At 32.9% G+C, this 23,412-nt stretch overlaps 1 protein-coding gene across 2 annotated transcripts in view; it reads left to right on the forward strand.

Annotated features, from left to right (window-relative positions):
• The window catches only part of LOC118183285 (putative ATP-dependent RNA helicase Pl10), a 143,744-nt gene that overhangs the window by 99,062 nt on the left and 21,270 nt on the right, over nt 1-23,412 (forward strand). For both annotated transcript variants that reach the window (XM_035352760.2, XM_035352761.2), the window contains 2 exons: nt 5,315-5,496; nt 15,020-15,137. In XM_035352760.2, coding sequence (XP_035208651.1) covers nt 5,315-5,496; nt 15,020-15,137 — 300 coding nt within the window. The remainder of the gene's footprint in view (nt 1-5,314; nt 5,497-15,019; nt 15,138-23,412) is intronic.

A 23,412-nucleotide genomic window follows, 5' to 3' on the forward strand; every position in this document is an offset into this window, starting at 1 on the left:
GGAAGCGAATTATAATGACGAGGCATTTGATTTAAATCATATCAAAGACAGAGTACATCGAGATGAAATGCTACATTGAGTAAGCAATTATAAGCCAAATAAAATAAAAACATCTGCCCTTAACATAAGGATAGTGCTGACAGATCAACTTCCAATTCATTGCACGCCGCCACGGCGTTAAAGATAAACAAACGTTAAAGTTTAGATAAACAAAGGATATGCCTTTATCCATTTTTTGCAGCAATTCCACTTTTTGTTTAATGGATTCCGAAAGATACTTTCGCTTTGTATATCCTTTACATATTAGTAAATATATATCGGAAATTCTATTTGACATAATCGAAAGTTCAAGCTTACTTTTATAAAATTGCTCTAACAGTCTGCAAAAAATAATAATCCGGATCCATTTCGAAGATTAAGGAACAATGCAATCTGCAACATTAACTGAAATAGATAATTAGATAATTTTAGCTTAGCTTATCCCGTCCGTTATACATTAAACACGCATTCGTAAAAGTATTTTGCGCACACGCAAATTCGCAGCGATAAAGGTCTTACGCCTTTACCAATGCGACGCATGCGCAGAAAGTTTGTAGCTTTGAGGTCCAGATTATGGGTGTCCGAATTAACGACTTGACTGTAATATATTTTTTCAATCTTTTTTGCTTTTGTTTTGATTTGATTGAATTAGTTCTAAGTTTTCCTGCATTCTGTGGCTGCTTTTAAATATGAAATTTAAAAATGAAAATGAAAACAAAATTCCTTATCTGACTGGCTACAGTTTTTTCCTTTAAAATTGATTAGAAAAGTTGAACATATATTGAAAAATATTAATTAGTATTACCAAATTTAATTAATAGTTATTTAAAGAAGTAATAAGAATAGTTTGTTCCAAATCAAGAGCTTCTGAAATAGAGAGAAACCACTGAGCGGTGTGGCCAGCTCTTTTTTCTTGTCACAAGAAATTAGTCAACCAGTATGACAGTTTTGCAATGCAGCAAAAGATATTTTACTAACTTTGCCATTTGTTTATAGTGAATATTTAAAATTAAGAAAAAAATGTAATTGTTTTTCATGGAATCTAGTGTAGACATCTGTAGAATTTTATATAAAGAGTCAACTAATGTTTAATATTTATATTTAATTTTTTTGTTCAGGATTTTCTCAGTATAAAGAATTGTAAGAAAGTAGTTTAAGAAAATTACAAATGAAATTTGGATCATATAATTAAATATTAATATATTTTACATCAAAACCAAATTATAAATATTTGAATTGTGTATTATATAGCAAACTCGGTATAAAGATGTTTAAGAAAGTAAGTAGTGTAAGAAAATTACCAAATGAATGTGCCAAAGAGCATAAATTTTTTTAGTTAAATATTTATAGATTTTACATCAAAATCAAATTATTAATAGTTGATTTTGAGTACTTGTAAAATTGTGCCACACCAGAAACTCCTGGTTTGGTTTTCGAGAATTTCCGAGTTTTCAATATTTCAAGCTTGGCATCTGAATTCAAATACTGAAAATCCACCAACTCCTGAAATCTGCATTGTCTCTCAAAATATAAACATTCAGTTTATAGGTTCCGGAAACTGCAACATGATGTACGAAATATCGAAGAAATATCGAATATCGAAGAAAAAATACTTACCGAATAATGACGTCATAATTACTGAATAATAATGAGTCATAACGGAAATATCAAATTATTGACATCATAATACAAGTTTTTTCCTCTCCAATCTGCATCGAGGTAAAAAAGCAGACTATTTACTCAACTCTTCTTTCAAGTTCGGGATTCACGTTCTTGTATTTTCTGAGATTTTTTATTTCACGAGATTGCTTAGTGCTGCCATTTTTTTTGATCCTGATATTTTGTGGATAAATTATGAATATTTTAAATTTCAGCGCTTTTCAATACATTGGCAGATAAGACACGCACTTGTTTTACTGCTTGCAATGTTGAAAAACGTAAACATGTTACATTGATGGTAATGGAAAAAGTCGAAATTCTGCAAAAGAGGGAGGCAGGTGCTAGTCCTCGATTTATAGCAGAATCGTATGGAATTGCGACATGGGCCGTGTATGATATATGGAAAAAAAAAAAAGAAATGATGTTGAAATTTTATTGCAACAGTGATTCTAACACCGGAATCCAAAACCAGAAATGTTTGCATGAGGCGAAATTGGCAAAACTTGATGCTGTCTTGTATGAGTGATTCCGGCAGCAGCGGAGTGGTGGGGTACCAATTTCAGGACAGCTCCTGACAGAAAAGGGGAAGCAGATTCGTGCTGATTGAAAAAAGAGGAGCCATGCTGATTGAAAAATAGAGGAGCCTAATGTAAATGAATAATATAATATAATCAATTTATATATGTAATAATAATTTAATGCATATAATAAATTATTGTAATAATGTATATAATAATTTAATTAAATGCATATAATATAAACCTTATTTATTTTGCACTTTTAGTCTGAATATTATGATTTATCTTTTCTGTCCTGAAATCTGCACAACCTCTGGTCCCAAGCTTTACAGATTTCTGGACTTCTTCTGTATTCATGCAGAAGTTAAAATTGTCAAAGAGCAATTTATTTTAATTAAATTTTTCCTTTCCTCTACTGTATCAGTATGACTGCCTGATTGTGAACTGTACAGTTGCTTGTAAACTTAAATTCAGAAACCCAAAAGAGAAACAAGGTAAAATTTAGTTTTTTTAGGAGGGGCGTAAGGCAAGTCAAGAAGGTTGTTTGCTTAAGAGAGATGCCTTCTTGAGGGCTTTCTTTGAGAAATTGGCTTCTGTTTATATTATACACAGAAAAATCCTCTAAAACACGATGTTTGCTGAGATTTGAAGTTGCTCTGAATTTTCAGTTTTCGAATGCCTTATGCACTCAGTCAGTGATGAGCTCAAATCTATATGAAATCTTTCAGCAGATGGAATTATGCAGAATCTGAAATGACTCTGATATCAAGAGAACTTTCATGCAACACAATTTGTTGTATTTAATGCAGTTTTGCCTAAGATTTTATTTAAAGGTCTTAGAATATGTTCTGTGATTCATTTCAGTATTTGGATGCGAAAATTCCTGAGAATCTAGTTTTCAAGAGACCCAACACAAAAATTATATCAGGGTTCATTCTGACAAGCAAATACTTTGTGGAATTACATGTATTACTACTTCAGGTGTACAGGCTGCTGCTTGTGTAAAGAAGAGTAATGCCAAATGCAGATTAACTCACCACTGAGCCTAGCAGCTGAAATTAAATGTCTGTGAGAAGTAAATTCGTATTATGTTAGTGCCATTGCATGTATTAAAAAAGGTTGTCATATTTTCCCTTTGTTTCCTTGTATATCTTATGGAAAGTATGGCAAAGTTAGTCTTAAAAAATTGGACCTAAAATTTTCATTTCCTTCAGCTGTAGAAAAGAAAAAAAAAAGGTCTCATAGTTTAAATTTTTTTTTTAAATATTTTGTATCATTAAAAACTCAGTATGCTGATCATTGTACGCTAAGTTCTGTCTGAGTTTTCATATCATCCATGACTGAAAATTGCCTTTCATTTTCTTAAAAATGAAACATTTGAATTGAATGTTTATTTCCAAAACCATAGAAAAAGATATCAGCTTAATTTTTAAAAGGAAGAAATACTTAGTGTCAGCCACTGCGTAGTCTTAGATTTTTATTGGTGTCTGCAATAAATTACCTCTTATTTCCCTCCATATGCAGTTTAGACTGTAGAATATGGCAAAGTTACATGGTCTCAAAGTTGGAAGGAGAGCATTACCCCAAAGATGATGCGACTGCATATAAAAATATACATTGTCCATCATTTGGTCCCTGCAACTCGTGGCTCATTCTAACAGCTGTTTTGCTAGTGAATTACATGAACTATAGTCATAAGAAGTAGAAATGAATTATGATGGCATTACGGTTTAACATAATTTTTTCTTAATAAAAGTTGATTTGTTTCTATAAAATAAAGTAGTCATGTTGTTGTGAAAACGTTATGGCCCACCAGCGGCCGAGCGGTAAAATCGCTGAACACTGGTAGTTCGATCCGGGGTTCGAATCCCGCAAACGGGCTGGCTGCATTGGCGTTTTCGTGGTTTTCCCCATGTGTAACGTGCATACGAGCCAGTTTCCCTTAGAAAGTCCTCCACGAAGGCATCCCTCCTCTTAGGCAGATAGCCCTCAAGGCTTTGCAATAATCACACACACACACTGAAAACGTTATGTATACTGTATGTATAGTTCTGTAATATAGGTCTTTCAGAAAGCTTTTTGTATGTGGTAACATAGAATATATCATTTCTGCATTGTAATTATGTTTGTATATGATAACAGGGAATGTGCAAACATGTCAGTTTTCCTTATTTGCTTGGAGATTTTCGACCATTCTGCCACTAATGCAATTTACAACATGTTTTTCTTGACTTTTCTCTTTTATTTGATAATTTTGATGTAGCCTGGTGTGTTATTTCATTTTTTAATCCAAAATTCTGATTTCTGGTATTTGAAACAACTTAGTTTTTGTCTAGATTCTGGTCCAAAAAATTATAATAAATAATAATTAAAAAATCCAGAGCTGCTTTTTTTTTTAACCATCTGTGAGCTACTCCTATTAATGAAGGTGTAGTTGTGTTTAAAAACATTGTTTTACTTCTTCAAACCACATAAATACTAACTGCAGGTCATCGGCCAATGAGCACAAACCAAGATCAGGGCTGTTCTTTGTATTTCTTTCATCTCTTAACTGGTGAAAGTTTGCGTATGCCTTCAAACTTGTTTAATGGCTTTCAGTATTTTGCCTTAGTTTTTCTTTGAAAAGGTAAAATACTCATATGTTTTAAAATAGTGTACAGATGATTTTCCTTGCATTATTTTACCAAGAATCTCAAATACGTTTACAATGTGTATTGTCTGTCTGTGCGATTTTTCAATTTTATGTGGCGGGAGGTGCCAGTGTTTTAAAAATCAAAATTTGTGTCTGTTACTAATTAAATGAAAATCAATTTAAATATTTTCGTTACTTATAAAAAGATATAAATAATAAAACTATTTTTCAAGTGTATTTTCATTCAAATTTTAGTTTGTGCACTTCCTGATATTAACTAGATAGCATTTGAATTTAGTTCATTTTATAAAAAATGCATTTCTGTGTTTTTTATTGTTAGCTTGGTAGGTTTGAATGTAAATGCTTTTTTGAGTTCGAAATGTGAGATAGCTTGTATGTTTAATTTATTACAATTTCCCCAGTATGATATTTTGTTCTGTAAATTATTATTTTCATTTATCTTCAGCTCGAGATTCTCTTACTCTGACCTTCGTGGAAACAAAAAAAGGAGCTGATGCTCTAGAACATTTTCTATTAAGTGAAGGCTATCCAGTTACTAGCATCCATGGAGACCGATCTCAGAGAGAAAGAGAAGAAGCTCTGTGGAATTTTCGTACTGGTCATACCTCAGTGCTAGTTGCAACAGCTGTAAGTTTTTTTTCTCCTTTCTCCCCTCCCTCTGTCTTATGCTTTGGGTTGGAAAATTTTTATGAAGTGAAAGTAAAGTCTTGAGCTTCATTAGCCCTCCTACAACACGGTATCCTTTAACACAGTTTTGCTATAACATGATTCATAAATTGTGAGAACCCTCCTGCAGCACGGTTTACTTACGGTTTCTCTCTAACACGATAAGAAAATTGCCCAATCAATCTGAAGAAATATAACAAACTCTGCATGAAGATTTTCCATATTGAGCAAAGCACCCATATAGTAATTTAATACATAAGAATCCTTGTTTCGTAAGTTCTGCCAGTTGTCGTTCAAGATCCGGTACCCGTAAGAACACATGTACTCAGGGAGATGAGCCACGTGGTGGAGAGCAACGGTTGAATCCTTAACTGGTAATGGAGGAAAATCGTTTCCTTCAATGACATTCAGAGCCCAATAACATAACGGAAACAATACCCAGTCTCAAGAAAGCACAATCAACAGATAACAAAGAAGAAACCTCACTATTGCAGAAGGTGAACAACATGTATTCACAATAAGTGCTCTAAAACACACAACCTTCATGTTCGGCTTCCAAAATTAGGCCTAAAAACAAAAGTGTCTCATGCTGCGAGTTGGCAGTCTGCGTCTAGCCATGGTGTGCCAAAGAATAACTTTCTCGTCTTTAAGACATTAAGTTTTAGTCTCAAAACACGTCCAATGAAGATAAAGCAACAATGTTTTAGAGGAAATTCATTTCTTTAGAAGTAAAGATGCAAATTTTGGACCATCTTTTAAAGGGAGAAAAGGCATCTCACATTGGGAAAACTTTTAATTTGAATGAAGTAACAGTCCGGACTATTCAGAAAAAATGAGAAAGAAATAAATAGTACATTTGCTGCAGGATCTTCAACATCCGCAAAATATGTAGTTCGCCTCCGCGTGCCAATAATTGAGAAGGTAGAAAAGGGATTCAGCTGCCGAAAAAGAATTCCGTTGGGTGTTAATATCATTAAACAAAAAGCACTCAAAATTTTCAAGCACCTTAAAGAACACGGAGAATCCTCTGTCAACCCAGATTTTGTGAAAAGTAAGAGTTGGTTCGAAAATTTCAAAAAGCTTCTTGCAGTTTATAACATAAGAATTTAAGAAGAATCTGCATCGGCTAAATGTTAAGCTACTAGGATGTTGATTATGAAGCTAAAGTGTCCCTTTTAAATTGTTTTGTGCCAGACGCTAAACGTTATTTAAAACAGAAAAATTTGAGCTTCAAAGCGCTATTGCCATTATGTAATGCTCCATGTCATCCACAAGATTTGAATCATTCCAGCGTCAAAATACTCTTCCTAACCATTGGATCAAGATATTATTTATGCCTTTAAAACATATTTCATAAGCAGAGCATTGCTGTCAATTTTAGATGTAATCGATTCAGAATCAATTAATCTAATTGAAGCTTGGAAGAGATACAAGGACAGTACTGTATTGACATTGTACGTTTGTATCCGAAACAGCTAAAAGCATCAACGTTAAATGCATGTTAGAAGAAGATATGGCTCTCTTCATTTGAAATAGAAAACGTGTGTTAATCTTTAGAAAATGAAATTGGTGGCTTATTAGAACTTGTTAAATAAATCGGAGACAAAGGTTTTTTTTTTAACATTGCTATTTAGGACATTCAAGATTTATTACCGAAAGAAGAAATTGACAAAGCAGATTTGAAGGAAATGGCATCCGAAGCCGTAAATCAAATCGAATCTGAGGTCACCAGCACTAATGAAGATTGTGCAGTTAATAATTTAACATTTAACCAAAAAAAAAAAAAAAAAATTAAAAGTCCTGAGCTTAATTGAAAATCTCAAAAAATTTTTCTTGACTGCAGACCCTTCCACTGAAATAAGCTGAAAATTCAAAGGGATGCTGCAAAACTGTTTAGCTCCATATTGACAAATTTACTTTGACCCGATAAGAAATAGTAAGCAAAGTAAAATCACAGATTTTTAAAAGAGGGGAAGAAAATGCCAGAACTTTAAATGAAGAAAGAAATTCTGAAAGTGAAAGCAATCTCATTCTACCGAAAAAACGTTCTCAGTTGATTATAGGGAGGAGTAACAACGAAGAAATTTATTAAACTAAAGTTGCATTAAATTAAAATATGTAATATTTTTTGTTTTTTGTTGTACATACATATATTAGTTTAATAAAAACTAAATTGTTTATGTAGAATTTAAAAAAATAATTTTTTTTGATAAGTTTTCAGAATGTAACCCCACTTTTTATACTGGCTGTTGGTCTCATACAACACGGTACTTTCTGGGAACCTATCAGGGTTACCTGTACATGTATTCTCATATGATGCTTAATTACAATGAGTCAGCAAAACAATTGCTCTCTTAAATACTATACAAGTCTGTTTGGTGTGAATGGGAAATTAAAGTGATAAAAGATTGTTAAAAATGTTTTGATATTAAAAATCATTAGTTGGAGTTCCCAAAATTTTTTAACCATTATGTTACGTAATGCTGCTGCAGTCATACCACCCAGTCAGTTCATCAAGTGTTGCCAATCTTCAAAACATAAGACATTTAATTTATCTTCCTTGTTCTTTGTGCATAATGAGTTCTTGTGTTTGTATTAAACAGAAGATAGAAAAGTAATTTAACAGTAATGAACACGTCTTAGTAGTTTAAATCTTTATAATACATCTAAATGGTATGTATTAAAATACATTAAAGTGATATGTTGTGATAAATGAATGAAGAAACTAACTACTCATTATGTGCCTGGTATAGAATTAAACATTTCTTTTTCCAAACTGCATAATAACTATGTCAGTACAGTGTAGTTCATATACTGTGGATAGCGGAATCTGAATTGTGAACTGTATGTTTAAAATTCAGTCTGTTTTCTTATTTTATTAGTTAAGGCAAGGAAACTGAATAACCAATCTGAAAACATGCTTTCAGATTTAGCCAGTATGTACATAATCTTTCAATTTTAGTCCAACTTTCACCAGTATGTTAAATTTTTTTTGTTTTTTGTAGGACACTTATTTGCAGTATTTTTTTCTTTCTAATTATTTGTTTTTGACCATGTATGCTTTTATTAATAAACTTATCATAAAATTTATGAAAGCTTTTTCTGTATCTTATCAAAAAGCAGCACAACCCAAGGTAGATATGTTAAATCTTTCCATAAATTTAGGTTTTAAAAAAAATCAGTTGAGTTTTATGATTAGGTCTTCAGAAATATAACTTTATGTTTATATATAATATATTATTTGATGACTAGATTTTTGACTAGGCTGAATCATATAGCTCTGTATATTGTGCTTTGTAGTTTCATGAAGATATGTGGTAAAAGTTTTCTGACCTTTCACTTATGTAAATTGTATCACAAATATCTTTATGCATCTGAATGAACGGGAGTTCTTTAATATTTCAAAAGGAAAAAAAAAAAAAGATTGTGATGAGTATTTTTTAATTTTAATTTTATTTATTATTTTTATATTATAATTATTATTTTTGAGTGAGCAGTCTCAGTAATACCTGTTAGTAATATATATTCATAATAATAATTTAGAAAGGAGAGTAATTTTATTGTATCCATTTAGAGCAGTTTTCCACCTTATTTGTGGATATAGCTGTTGCTTAATGTGATCATGTTTAATATTATTATTTGGATATTGAATTGCCAAAGTCCTCTGTATTTGTATGTGAAAACATGAAAAATACGTCACCTTTTATGAACAAGAAATGGTTAATGAGATCAAAATATTATAGAATGAATATTTTAAACACAAGTAACATTGACAAGTATGACCAAAATAGATTATGAAAATAGCAAATGACAAATAAATGTCGTCAAGGATTAAATTGCCAAGTAGTTTTTTTTTTTTTTTTTTTTTTTTTTTTTTTTTTTTTTTTTTGGGTCATTCATTTATAATTAGGCAAAAAAACAGCTTAGATATCTGTTTCAGTTTTGAGTGCTATCAGACACAGATCTCTCATCTTCAGGAATAGAAAAAATTTCTTTAGAATTTTTTTTGTATTCATGGAAAAAAATCTATGGGAAACTAACACTACGCATGTTCTTTTCCAGTGTGATTAGGTTAACCACGTTTTCGAAGTTTTATGAAGATCTGCTGGACTGACCAGTTTAACCCTCTGAGTGGCACAGGTTTTTGGATCTGTCATGAAGATCTGTTTTTAAACAGCATCTATCAGCTAAATTTGTGTATTTAATTATTTCAGTCTTTGTTTTCATAAACCTACATTCATTAAGATGGTATTTATATTATTAAAAAAAAACTAAAAGAGCAAAATAAATTACAAGCTAATATATGCCAAGTGACAAAAATTCTCATGACCGGATAAAGCCGGTCATGTCTCGCTCAGAGGGTTAGCAAAGCTGGAATTCCAGATAACCATACTTTTATGTGCCCAAAAAGCCTCTTTTGAACTTTAGATTTTGATGGATTGTCTTTTGAACTTGAATTTTTCATGAAATTTTGATGAATGTTCTGTTTCAGAAAGTGCTCATTTTTATTCTATTTAATTATTTATTATTTTAACAATTCATAGTCAGTTTTAGCCTCTTTTTATGATTTTAAGGTTATGGAGACCTGTAAAAGGATATAAGGATTTAACAAGTAAAGTTGATTTATTATACTGCTTTGACCTACTCTCTAAAACCCTCATGTGCTAGATTTTTAAAGTTATGGCGATACTGTTTTTCAGATCAAAGTAATATCAAAATGAAACCATGAAGTGGATGCGCAGTGGAGAGAGTTACAGTATTGAGAAAGCACTGTATTTTTGGTTTACAAAAGTTCATGAATATGATGTAACAGTTGAAAGTCCCTTGATGCAGTAGAATGTTGAATTTAAGCATGAAAATGGAGGAAATGTTTTTAGTAATATATGACTTAGCTCATGGAAGAAAATATTGTTTATGAATGTGTTAATAGTAGTGGTGAAAATTATGCTCATTACCTGCTGTGGGAACATGATTGTAGGCAGTTTAGACCATTCATTTGACAGAGCACCACCGTGAAAGCATTTTGAAAATTATGCTCATTACCTGCTGTGGGAACATGATTGTAGGCAGTTTAGACCATTCATTTGACAGAGCACCACTGTGAAAGCATTTATAATGCTGGCAAAACAGGTCTATAATACGTGCATTGCTAAAATATATCTTTTTTTTTTTTTTTTTATAAAGAAAAAGAATTTAAAAAAAAAAGAAAAACTTTCGGAAGTTTGTAAAATATCTAAAATTCATACTACCATTTTATGTCACATTAATATGTGATTTAAAAAGGAAAAAGAAAGTTCTTAGTAATTAGGAGGAGGAAAAGCACCCATTGTGTCTGGTAGACTATTGTAATATACCTATTTTAACACCTAGCTGATATAACTGGCAACACTGATCTGTAATCTAAATGATACTGGAAACATTAATTTAGAAGAGAATGTTTATTATTTAATTTAGAAGAGAATGTTTATTTTTGCTTATTTCTTGATTTAACTGCTCTGTTGCTGCCCAGATGGAATAGTGCTTAGGGGAGCTTACTGCGGTACTGAAGGGCCCAGATTCGAATCCAAGAAAAGGAATGGATGTTTGTAAATGTATAGTGTCTGTGGCATGAGAGCACTTTAAATATATTCTGAGCCGAAAGTCCTCTCTTGTGGCTTGGTGGTAGGGGAAAGGTGAAAATTGGGGTAGAAGTCCAACCTCCTTGAGGCTCTGGCAACCATTCTTCCATGAAATACATGGGCAACAACTGCTCTGTTTGACAGACTTAATGACTGAAAAGTAGAGGTTCAGCATAGTATAAAAAGTATATATATTGGAAAATGTTACAAATCAGCATATAGTGCCAAAAATGGCTTTGTATAACTGGTTTTATCTGAAGAGATTGGTTTATGTTTATTTTATGAAGATCATAGGGTTCAGAAACAAACAAACAAAAAAAAAAAAACCTTGAAAAATATATACTTTTGAACATGTATTAATTGTTGCATTATGAAAGCATATGAGAATGGTTCCTTGTATTCTCCTTAACTTAAAAGGCAAATGAAGGGGTGAGTAAGGCTAGTTCATGGGGGAATATCACACAGTAAGTGTGTGGGAGGTATTTAGGAATGAAAGAATATTTGAAAATGATCTATTTTGTTGTTGTGCTTGTCATTGCATGACTAGAGCATATGAATTATTTCATTCCTTATAAATAGTTTTAGGTTAAATCTGTGGTTATTTAAAATTAGTGGAATACCTGCTGGAAAAAGTATTTATACAGTCAAAAGTCATTAATCCAGACTCGTCGGGACTTCGGCAATTCGGGATTATCGATTTTTCCGGATTATAGATCATCAGTTTAAATCTCGTAAGATGGCATGCAGAAATTCTGAAATTAAAAATATGAAACTGTAATTTATGAAATAAAGAACAATTATGATCTAAAGGGTATCAAAATTTACAAAAAAAAGCTTAATATTTATTTGTTTACTTTATTAAACATTTCTTTCAATGTAAGTTGTTTAAGTTGCTTCGTTTTATGTGATAATACTTTTTCTTTAATTCTATAAACAGACATAATTTCTTGTTCAGTTACAAAGTTCTGCTGTTCAGGTCCCGTAATTGCTGTGCCGAGAATACCGACTAACTTGTCAATCGAAATTTTTTCATTTTCACTAACCTCTCTGTCACCTTCTTCATGTCTTTATCCATTTTTTGCACCAATTCCACTTTTTGTTTGATGGACAACGAAACATACTTTCGCTTTGTAAATCCTTTGGGAGCTCCAGCATCGGAAATTCTATTTGACATAATCGAAAGTTCAAGTTTACTTTTATAAAATTGCTCTTACAGTCTGCAAAAAATAATAAGCCATATCCAATTCGAAGATTAAAGAACAACACAATCATCAACATTAACTTAAATAGATACTTAGATCATTTTAGCTTATACTGTTTGTTATACATAAAACGCGCATGCAAAAACGTATTCTGCGCTTGTGCACACGCAAATGTGCAGTCGTAAAGGTCTTATGCGCACACGTAAACGCCTATGCGCAGAAAGTTTTTAGCTTTGAGGTCCGGATTATGGGTGTCCGAATTAACGACTTTTGACTGTATATCAAAAGGTTTGAAAATCTTTTCATTAATATTGCAGGTGAAAAGTGGTTGTTACATCTGTTCATATTTTGTAGTTTTAAAGATAATCCCTGAAACTGTAGTTAAATTCTAGTGCACATACCCAAGGTTGTTATTTTGAGCTCTCTTATACCTTGTATGCGTATCTAAATCTGCTTACATTGAGTGTCATAGACAGAGTAATGTAACTGATTGGGCGAGGGTTTTCAATTTGTGAATGATAAATATTCATAGCCCATACATTCAGGTTACGATTTTAATTTGTCCTTATTTCACCAGAAGGTTATAAAATTAATTTTTTGTGATGATTTATTTTCATTATCATTTTGTTAACAAATGTAGTAACATTATTATATCATTAAATTAGAATAACAATGTATTAAAAAATTTAAACATCTTTGTATCTAGCTGTCTGGTATTAAAGTATCTTTAGCATTAATTTTAGCAGTTTTTGAATATGTTGATTCTGAAATTTAAACAATTTAATAAAAATTGGGTACTTACGTATTAACGCAACCAGGCCAAAATTCGCATAAATTACCAAATTTGGCGACCCTACTTACGGCAACCCTACGTGTTATACGTAGTTTTGTAAAAAGAGCATGTGGAGATTCACAAAATTTTCCTGCATTTTCGTGCAAATTTTTGTAATTTATGAGAAAATAGCAGTGTACATGGATAAAGACGAGTGTGCGCAATGCCATTTTTGTGCAATTCTGGGATTTTTTTTAAGTAAAAATAAGTCGACGTGTACATGGTTATGGCGAATACGGTTTTCAATCAGTGCTAAAAACAATAGCCAAAAGATTTCCGCCGAAAAAATAATTCTGCAACTTATTCAAATTCGAAACCGGAAGGGTTTAATAAGTTGCAGAATTATTTTTTGGGCGGAAATCTTTTGGCTATTGCTTTTAGCACTGATTGAAAACCGTATTCGCCATAACCATGTACACGTCGACTTATTTTTACTTAAAAAAAAAATCCCAAAATTGCACAAAAATGGTATTGCACACACTCTTGACTTTATCCATGTACACTGCTATTTTCTCATAAATTACAAAAATTTGCACGAAAATGCAGGAAAATTTTGTGAATCTCCACATGCTCTTTTTACAAAACTACATATAACACGTAGGGTTGCCGTAAGTAGGGTTCAACTTATTCAAATTCGAAACCGGAAGGGTTTAATTGCTATTTTATATTTTAAAACAAAATAATATAAAAAACTATTAAAAATTATCTGTAAATAATAAATGTACATTTTCTTTCTATTCATACTTTTTTACTCAAAGTTACAAATAGCGCCAACCTGGTTGCGATAATATGTAAGTACCAAAAATTGTTTGTAAATGAGTTTCTGAATTTTTAGCCAAAAAAAATCCTGTTATTACACAAAGATTAATATTTTTTGTTTGATTTTTTATAAGTGTTTTCCCCCACATAATTCTTTTAAAATATTCTGATATATATTAGCATTCTCTTTAAAACACAGTGTATGCTTTTTTATGAAAAATGTTTTTCAAAAAAATATTTTTTCCATTAAAGTTAGGTGTCCTGTGCCATAGAAACTTTGGAATATTGTGCATATTTTTCTTTTGTTTTATAGTACTCAACGTCGAAGAGTAGAAAAAATCACTGGTGCTACCATAGGGAAATTTTCCTTAATGAAGGGAACAAATTCTGTCCAGTTTGGATCTAAGCTCAGAATTCTGAGTTTATAAGCATTTGGAAACACATAGTAGTAATATTCAAAATTTGAGCAAAAATTAAATTAAAATTATGCAGTAGGGCCACAGGCTCTTCATTAAGCACAGAATTGATTCAACAAAATAGTACATATACCTGTGTATGTATATAGTAACAGAAAGGGAAAATATAGGTAGAAAATTTTGTATTCTGCTACTATTCTAGTAACTCTTACTGTTTCAAAGCTTGTAATGCAGAAGATATATAGTAGCTGCTGGAGAAGTAAATAACAGTTAGCATTATGGTATTTATCAGATACAGTCTTAATTTTCTGCCATTTCATTTAATACCCTTATTATCTGGCTTTAGCTTAGAATTCCTGATAGTTCAGATTCCCAGATAACTGAAAACTTTCCTTGTTACTGTTATAACCTTTACCCTTTCTTCTTTAATAAGCTTGTAATTTAACTATGTTAAATCAGAATTATCATCTGTATTCCATAAAACATTGCCTAATTTTATATCACCATCATTTCAAATTATGGCTTTAGCTTTATTATGAATGCTGAGAAGTAATATGTATGAAAAATGTGGAATTCAGCAAAAGTTTTTAGGTATTAACAGTTTCATTTGCATATTTTACTGTTTTAGCTATTTATTGTTTTATGAATAACATTTAGGTTGCTGCTCGTGGATTGGATATTCCAAACGTTAAACATGTTATCAATTTTGACTTGCCTAGTGACGTAGAAGAATATGTCCATAGGATTGGTCGTACTGGCAGAGTTGGAACTGTTGGTAGGTAGTTTTTTTCCCCCCTTTAATAAAAACTAACATAAGAATCCTTTAAGTAATAAATAGTTTCTTTTTACCATGCCAGATTAATATTAAATTTTATGAAATGTCTATGATATTTCCATTCTAAGGTATTTAATGGTTTGATTTTTAAGAGTTTGGATTAATCTATATTTCCAAAAGTTTGAGGTTAGATTTATCCGAAGCTAAAAGCTGCATGTCAAGGCTAATAAAAATTAAACCTTTAGTGGAGAGTGACAGAATTATTGTGAATAATTTTATTGTGAAATTTAATATTCTTTGACAGATGCTTTTGGTTTTGACCTTGGATCACATGCTAATAAATTATTCTTTTTAATTAAGGTTTATTTTAATATTTTTTTATGTATAAGCCTAAAATGGGTTGACAAAATTAATAAGGTAATACAGTACCAGCTGCTTATCAAAATTACTTCCATTCCAAGCATATATGAGTTTACTAAACAGCTGAGTTTAATAAATGGCAATTTGAATATTGCAAATTATGATATCAACTTTGAACTTATTTAGCGAGAGAATAGTTAAAAATTAATCTAATAATTAATTCTAAAACTAAATAATTTGTGAAACTTGGAATTTTTTTAATAAAAAATTTTTTATAATTACGTACCTGATTAAATTTTAAACTTTTGTAAACAGCTGTTTTATGCATATTTATTTCTTATTCTTTGTTCATAAACAATCTTTTTGTTATATTTTCAAGTTCGTAAAACAGTTGGTAACTTTTCTGATCTCCATCTTTAATTTAAAATGTTTTCTTAAGTTTTGAGTGCTTATCTTGATTCAGTTGAGTAGTCACAGTGATATGGAAGAATATCACTTTTACTCTCAGTTTTTGCAGCTCATTTAACACTTTCTATAATATTGTAGTCAGTGTTTTCTCATGCAGTCTGAATATTACGAGGGCAATCCCCAAAAAATGGCCTCCTATTTCTTGAGGACGTAGAGAAAGTTTTAATACGGTTGTTGGCAACACTGTTGTGAGTGGTGCCTTCTCCGCTACCACATAAGCACGCAGGTGCTTCGCTCGTCTTGGCTTGGCAGCCATTCGAAATGGAGCTCCCGATAAACATTACCACGAAGTGCGCGCAGTTATTCGATTTTTGAACGCTAAAGGCGTTAAACCGGTTGAAATTCACCGCCTAGTGGCGGAAGTGTATGGACAGTCGTACATTGATGTCAAAAGCGTTCGTAAGTGGTGTAGAGAGTTTACAGCCGGTCGTACTGAAATTCATGACGAAGAAAGGAGCAGGAGGCTGTCAATTGCCGACGAGACAATCGCAAAAGTTGAGGAACTCATGCGTAAAGATCGGAGGATCACTCTGGATGCTCTCTGCATTTTGGTTCCTGAGGTTTCCAGAAGCACCATCCACATGATTTTAAGGATTTAATCAAAATTATCATCTGTAAAAAGTTGCAATATCGTAAGGTGTGTGCAAGATGGATGCCGCGCATGCTGACAGAAGACCACAAACGGCAACGGTTGATTCTTCCCACGAATTTCTTCGCCGCTATGGAGACGAAAAGGACAACTTCTAGGACTCAATTGTCACAGGTGACAAAACCTGGGCATTCCACTTTACACCTGAGACAAAACAACAGTCACGCGAGTGGCGGCATCCCTCTTCGCCCAAGCCACGAAATTTCAAGTGTTTTGGGACAGGAAGGGGGTATTGTTGGTCGACTTTCTGCCTGCTGGGACAACAGTCAACGCTGACAGGTACTGTGAAACACTGAAGAAACTCAGAAGGGCAATTCAGAACCGTAGAAGAGGGATGTTGAGCAAGGGTGTAAGCATTCTCCACGACAACGCCCGTCCTCACGTTGCCCGTCAAACCGTCGATCTCCTGCAAAATTTTTGTTGGAACATCATCACACACCCACCCTACAGTCCGGACTTGGCACCCAGCGATTTCCACCTGTTCCCTAAGTTGAAGGAACATTTGTCTGGACGGTGGTTCTGCTCCGATGATGAGGTGAAAGATGAGGTTCAACGCTTCCTGAAGGACATGGTGGCAAGCTGGTATGACATGGGCATTGTAAAACTGCCGTCTATAAAAATGCATCGACCGAAGTGGCGATTGTGTTGAAAAATAAAGCATTCTTCAATCTTTAAAGTGATGTAGCAATTATAGAAAATAAACGGTTCTTTGTATATCTAAAAATATGGGAGACCTTTTTTTTTTGGGATTGCCCTCGTATTATGAACTGCAGCATATTCTAATAAATCATCGTAATTCCTCCTGCTATCAGAAATATTAGAAATAGTTTGGAATATCTCTGGGTCTTCTAAATCAAACCACATTTTCTGAAGTATTTTCTGTGTTTTGGGAGACTCTTCTCATGCATTGATTGTAATATGCATAGCTTCTAGCAAAGACGTTGACTTAATTTATTTCCTCCGAAGTGCTTACATTTTCACAAGATTCAATTTTAATTACCTTTTTTGATCATCTTTCCTGTAATTACATCTGAAGGCTTTTATAATATCTTCGTCTAATGGCTGAATGATAGAAATCGTATTTGCAGGAAGAAACACTTTCGAAACGAAGGGTGTGCAGCACAGTTATCCAATAGTAAAGCTGTTTTTCATTTGTCATTTCACTGTCAGATTTCAAAGGGTGAAGTCAGTAAAACTGCTTGTCATCCATGAGTTCTTGTTTTTATGGTAAGTTAATGGTAAATTCCCGACTCCTTTTAAGATTCCCTTTTTTCCAACAAGGTTTTCTATTCTTCCCAAAAATTACTAGCCTCTTCTAATTGTTGTATCCATACCGCACATAATAACACAAACTCTTATTTTTGATATCATAAAACCAGATGCTGTTTCACATTTAAACATTTGTGTATGTTTCATGTGACTTAGAAGCCTGAGTAAAAAGTCTTTTACCCATTTCTCAGACAAATGATTGTTTGCCCCTTGCTTCTCATCATGCAGTTTGCAATAAGCAATTTTATGTCACTTTCCATCTTATGAGCCATCCATGAGTTGGCACAGAATTTTCTCCTAGCATTGTAGTGAATTCTACAGCTTTTGTGGTTGTAATATTTCATTCATGCGAATGAGAGATGCACAGTATCGGCCAGTCAGCAAAAGGCATACATGACATGAGTGGTTTGTGTGTTTTCTGACAGGTCTGCTATTGCTCCCAACATGAATTACGCTTCTATATGCAAAACAAATTATATTTTTATGCTTAATGCTGTTCCATGCTACTTCATTAAAATATAGGAGTGAGATCCACTAAAGCAACTCTTCAGTAATGACCTCGGTTATGCACTTTCAGACTTGGATGTGTGTTAGCGTAATGGAACTTTCAGTTTTGATTCTTCCCGTTGGTACATGTTCCACCTGGACAGTGGTTGATTTCGAAACTTATGTTGTGGTGATCCCATTTTTTAATCAAGTTGATCCATCTCTTCGGTTTCACATATTAGAATAAATATCCAAATTAGCAACTTCTTAATTTATATCAAAGCGAAAGACTAAATTCAACTATGTTGTGGCTCACTTGTCACCTAATATGGCCACTGTTGTTCGTGATGTCATCATTCAGACAAATCAACCCCTACCAGGATCTGAAACCAAAAATTATCAAAAGATGCTCTGAATCAAAAACTCAAGAAATTTGTCGGCTGCTAGCAAGTGAAAGCCTCGGAGATCAGAAGACCAGCCAACTCCTCTGCATTATAAAACATTGAGCAGAGAACCACAGTAATTGACAACTCACTCTTATTTGATCTCTTGAATCACATTATGCCGTTTCCCACCTAAATTATATTATTATCTCTCTTTCTCGTATTACTTCAGATAAAACACAGCAAAAGCAGCTGATCAAACTTTATCCATAAATACAAATATTTCTGCTATGGTCCTTAACTATGACGTCTTTCTGGAAAATGCTCTTCCTCTTGGGCTCTACTCCACGAGGAAATCAAAACTCTTGAAAAATATGTTTCTGAATGTTGTCATTTCAGGAATTTATCTTATACCAGTTTTTTAAACGCTCAAATTTTTAGGTGGCCACAAATGTTCAAGGTGCACAACTGCACATTTTACTGGTATAAAAAAATTCAAGGATAACATCAAAAAAAGTGTTTTGCCATGTTCCTATAACTGAAACTTGATGTAGGAAAAAGAGAAGACCGACTCTTTCCACCCTCACAAATCACAATGGCTTTTCATTACAGACTGACCTATATTTAGGTGTTTTCTCATAGATTGAAGAAGTGATGTTTAATTGTTGCCAATAAATCTGAACTAAAGGCACAAGTTCAAACTTTTCATTCTGCCAGTGGAATATCCATGACTGTTTATGGTCGTAAAACAATACTGCCAATTTTAGTTTAAGATGCAAATTTACTTTCTCTATTTATATTTTTAATGCTGGATCATAGGTGCGGATTATTTATATTTCATCAATTTATGTGCTGATTATGTTATAAGCATCTAATTGATTTAACAACAAATATTAACCCTCCGAGCATTATGAGTTTAGCCCTGAAATTTCAAAGTTCCTCAAAATGTCATGAATAAGTGGTATTTTCTTGATTTTAATTTTAAAAAAAATGAATCTCTCATTTTGTACCTTGATTCCTTTTCTTCCAAATATACATCCAAACCGAAATCAAATACATTACAAGCTAGCAGAAATTTTCATTTGTAATGAATATAGAAGGCAGTCTTCTGTACGGAATTTTCCGGCCGCTTCTGTTCGGAATTTTCCAATGAGAGAATTAAATTACCTGCCAAATTAAATAACCTGTTAATATGTCTTCTGTAATTCAGCTAGTATAGATCATGTATTTGGTAAACTGTTACAGTATCCTGATATTACTAAATTACCCAATCCTGACCAACCTGTGAAACACAGTACAGTGCATTCTATAAATACTTAAATCCACCAGTTGTTGCTAAACGTAGACGGGTAGCTCCTGACTGCCTCAAAATTGCTAAAGTTGAATTTTCAGTGCTTGATTTAACTTGGCCATACAAGACCTTCGGAAAGCCCCTATTTGCCTTTGCAAGTGGTGCTCAAGAAAGGCTCTGTTTAATGGAGACCTGTGTGGCCTGCTATGACTCCCTTAATGCAAGAAAAGAATACTATTCTGTGCATAGCTGATTTTACCTCGGAATTGTATGGATGGTCACATTGATCTTGTCAAAGCATATCACCATACATCTGGATAATGTACATAAAACAGCTATATGTACTCCCTTTAATCTGTTTCAAAGCTTGAAAATGCAGTTTGGTCTTTGTAATGCTTCCTCAACTTTTCAGCAGTTTATTGATGAGGTGACTAGGGACTATCTTTTTGTTTATGCATTAGTTGATGGTTTACTCGTGGCTTCTAATAATGAACATGAGCATCAGAGCATTTAAACCTGCTGTTTTCTAAAATTCAGGAATATGCTTGTGTATAAATATCTAGAAATGTCAGTCTGGTCAATCTACCATAGACTTTTTAAGTTATCAGGTGAAGGAATTTAACCCTTCACTGATCATGTCAAATGCATCCTATATTTTACTCAACTACATGCCTCACACAATTACACTGATTCTTGTGGGTTTTTTCTAAATTTTTATAGATGCTGTATTCCTAAAGCTGCTCTCATTCTAGCACCTCAAATTCCTTGAAGGCCATACTCATAAAAAAGAGATCCTTGTTCCAAAGCTTCTACTGAGTAATTACTATGGAATGATGAAGCAACAAGGAAGCTATCCCACTAGAGCAATCTTGTAATGTCATTCCCTTGCCAGGCACACAATTAAGCCTGTAGGTCAATATGGCGTAGCAATCGGCGGCTTCCTCATGCAACTGTGTAAACAGCTATGGGAACCTTTAGCTTTCTATTCACCAAATCTATGTAAATCTAAAAAACAAAAATTTGTTGGGCTAATGACCATGAACTCCATGCTATATACTCTTAAGTAAAGAAATTCAGGCATATGATTGAAGGAGGAATTTTGTCATCTATGCTGATCAGAAACCCCTTAAATTTGCATTTCAGCAACTTCTGATAAGGAGGCCTTGCCAATAACACAATTTGTATTTTATCTCCCAGTTTACCTCTGGTATTGAACATACTAAAGGCTCTGATAGCATTGTTGCTGATGCACTATCCTCAATTAAGATAGATGACATTTCATTTACTGTGCTCAATTTTCAAAAATTCGCTGCTGCTTAATCAAACGATAAAAAACTTTAACAATTTTTAAAATCCAGTACATTCTCTTTAAAATTAGAGAAACATTATTTCCCTTTTGAGGATTTTCATATGTATTGCGATTTGCTCCCCAAACATCCTAGTCCTTTTGTTTGCATGAGATTGGCAGTTTTCAAAATATTTTTTGTCTTATCGTGGTATCTCAGCCTCCCTCATCTTAACTGCTGTGTTTTACAACTCCAGGCATGCAAAAAGATATAAAATCTTTTGTATATAGCTGTGATAAATGGCAACAAGCTAAAATCACTAAACATACCAAATCTATTGGCACATTTGGCTGAACCTGATGCTCGTTTTGCCCACATACATATAGATTTTCTAGGCCAGATGGAGGGACAGAGCATTTTTGCATGACTATCATAGACATTTTTGCATGACTATCATAGACTGGATTACTAGATGGCCGGAAGTTAATTCCAATAGCCGATATGACTGTGAAACAGCTGCTCATACCTTGGTACATGGCTTGATATCCAGATATGGATACCTTGTCACACTATTATCTGATTAGGGTAAAAATTTTGAATCTAATCTTTTTAGAGATCTTAGCCTCACGCTTGTGTGCAACAGAGTTTGAACCTCTGCATATTACCCCTAATGAAATGGAATTGTCAAATGCTTTCAAAGGAGACTTTAAGGAGAATGTCAAAGCAGCCTCTGCTCAACTTATTTATGGCACAAGGTTAAGATCACCTTCTAATCTAGTAACCTGAGATGCCATGTTTGTAAACAGTTTACTTCAAACAGTGAAGTCTTTAAATCATGTTTCTACTGCCATATATGGTAGTCCTAAATTTTTTCATCAGTCCCTTATTAAAAACATGTTCTTGTATATTTTTAAGATCTCACAAAGTTAATCCTGCATTGATATCACCTAATACTGGACCTCATTTAGTTGTTGAATGAAATTATCAAAATTGTATTGTTGATGTAAACAGAAAACTTACTACAATTTCAATTCATTGCATAAAACCTGCTTACCACCTGCCAGATGACATTACTCATTTTCTGTTTTTACCTCTTCCAGTTTCAGCTTCCTTTCTACCTCTAAGAGTGGGCTATTACATACATGTTCCTATTGCATCTATGACCATGTATATATCTGTGCTGCATTGTACTTCATTTTCTGTATTTCACTAGTTTTACATTTTACAATCATTTTTTATATATGTTTTAAATATTTATGACTTCATCATGGTGGACATACTCTGTAGCATTTCGTTCATGCATACGAGAGATATGTCACATCAGCCAGTCAGCAAGAAGTGCACCTGATGTGTATGTTTTACATCACAAACTTCTCTCTGCCCTCAGAAGCTTTGTTGGCGAGTCTACTGGGAGAGGAAGGCTGGTACAGTACTCCCAGCACAATTTATGTTTCTATGTATGAATGAAATTTACTGTTTTCCATTTATATTTATTGTGTTCTTTTTTCTATTTTCTTATATTATTAAATAATTTTGAAGTTTTTGTTTTTGGTTTCTTAAGATAAGCAATAAAAGTAGTCATTCAAAGTAAGGAAATAATAACTGTGTGATTTTATTTCATATGTAGATTAAATTATATTTTTATACTTAAATCCTGTTCCATGCTGCTGCATTAAAATACAGGAGTCTAAATAATGTAACTCATGTTCAAATGAGCTCTAGAGATAAGAACATTTTTTAGTCTCATAGTATGAAACCATTCTAGCAGAGCTGCCCAACGTCTCTCAATTGCCTATCCCTTTTGCACTCCCTTGAAACATTTTTTACTTTTTACTAGTTCTTTATCTTTTTTTAAGCAAATTGCACAATGATGTTTTGAAAATCCCATTTTAAAAGCTGCTTCTCCTTGGCATTATTTACCAAATGTATTATAATCGTTCAGCAATTTGTTTTTCTGTCAGGCTTAAATCATTTCATTATGGCATTTTGACATGTTACAAGTTACGCACAGATCAAATAAAAAACAGTTTTTTCCCGGTAATTTGTTCAAATCCAAAACTGGTTTCTTGCCGACAGGAAAATT

This window comes from Stegodyphus dumicola, chromosome X1 (genome assembly GCF_044657685.1).
Source record: "Stegodyphus dumicola isolate Sdum_Otavi_A_Nest chromosome X1, ASM4465768v1".
NCBI lineage: Eukaryota > Metazoa > Arthropoda > Arachnida > Araneae > Eresidae > Stegodyphus > Stegodyphus dumicola.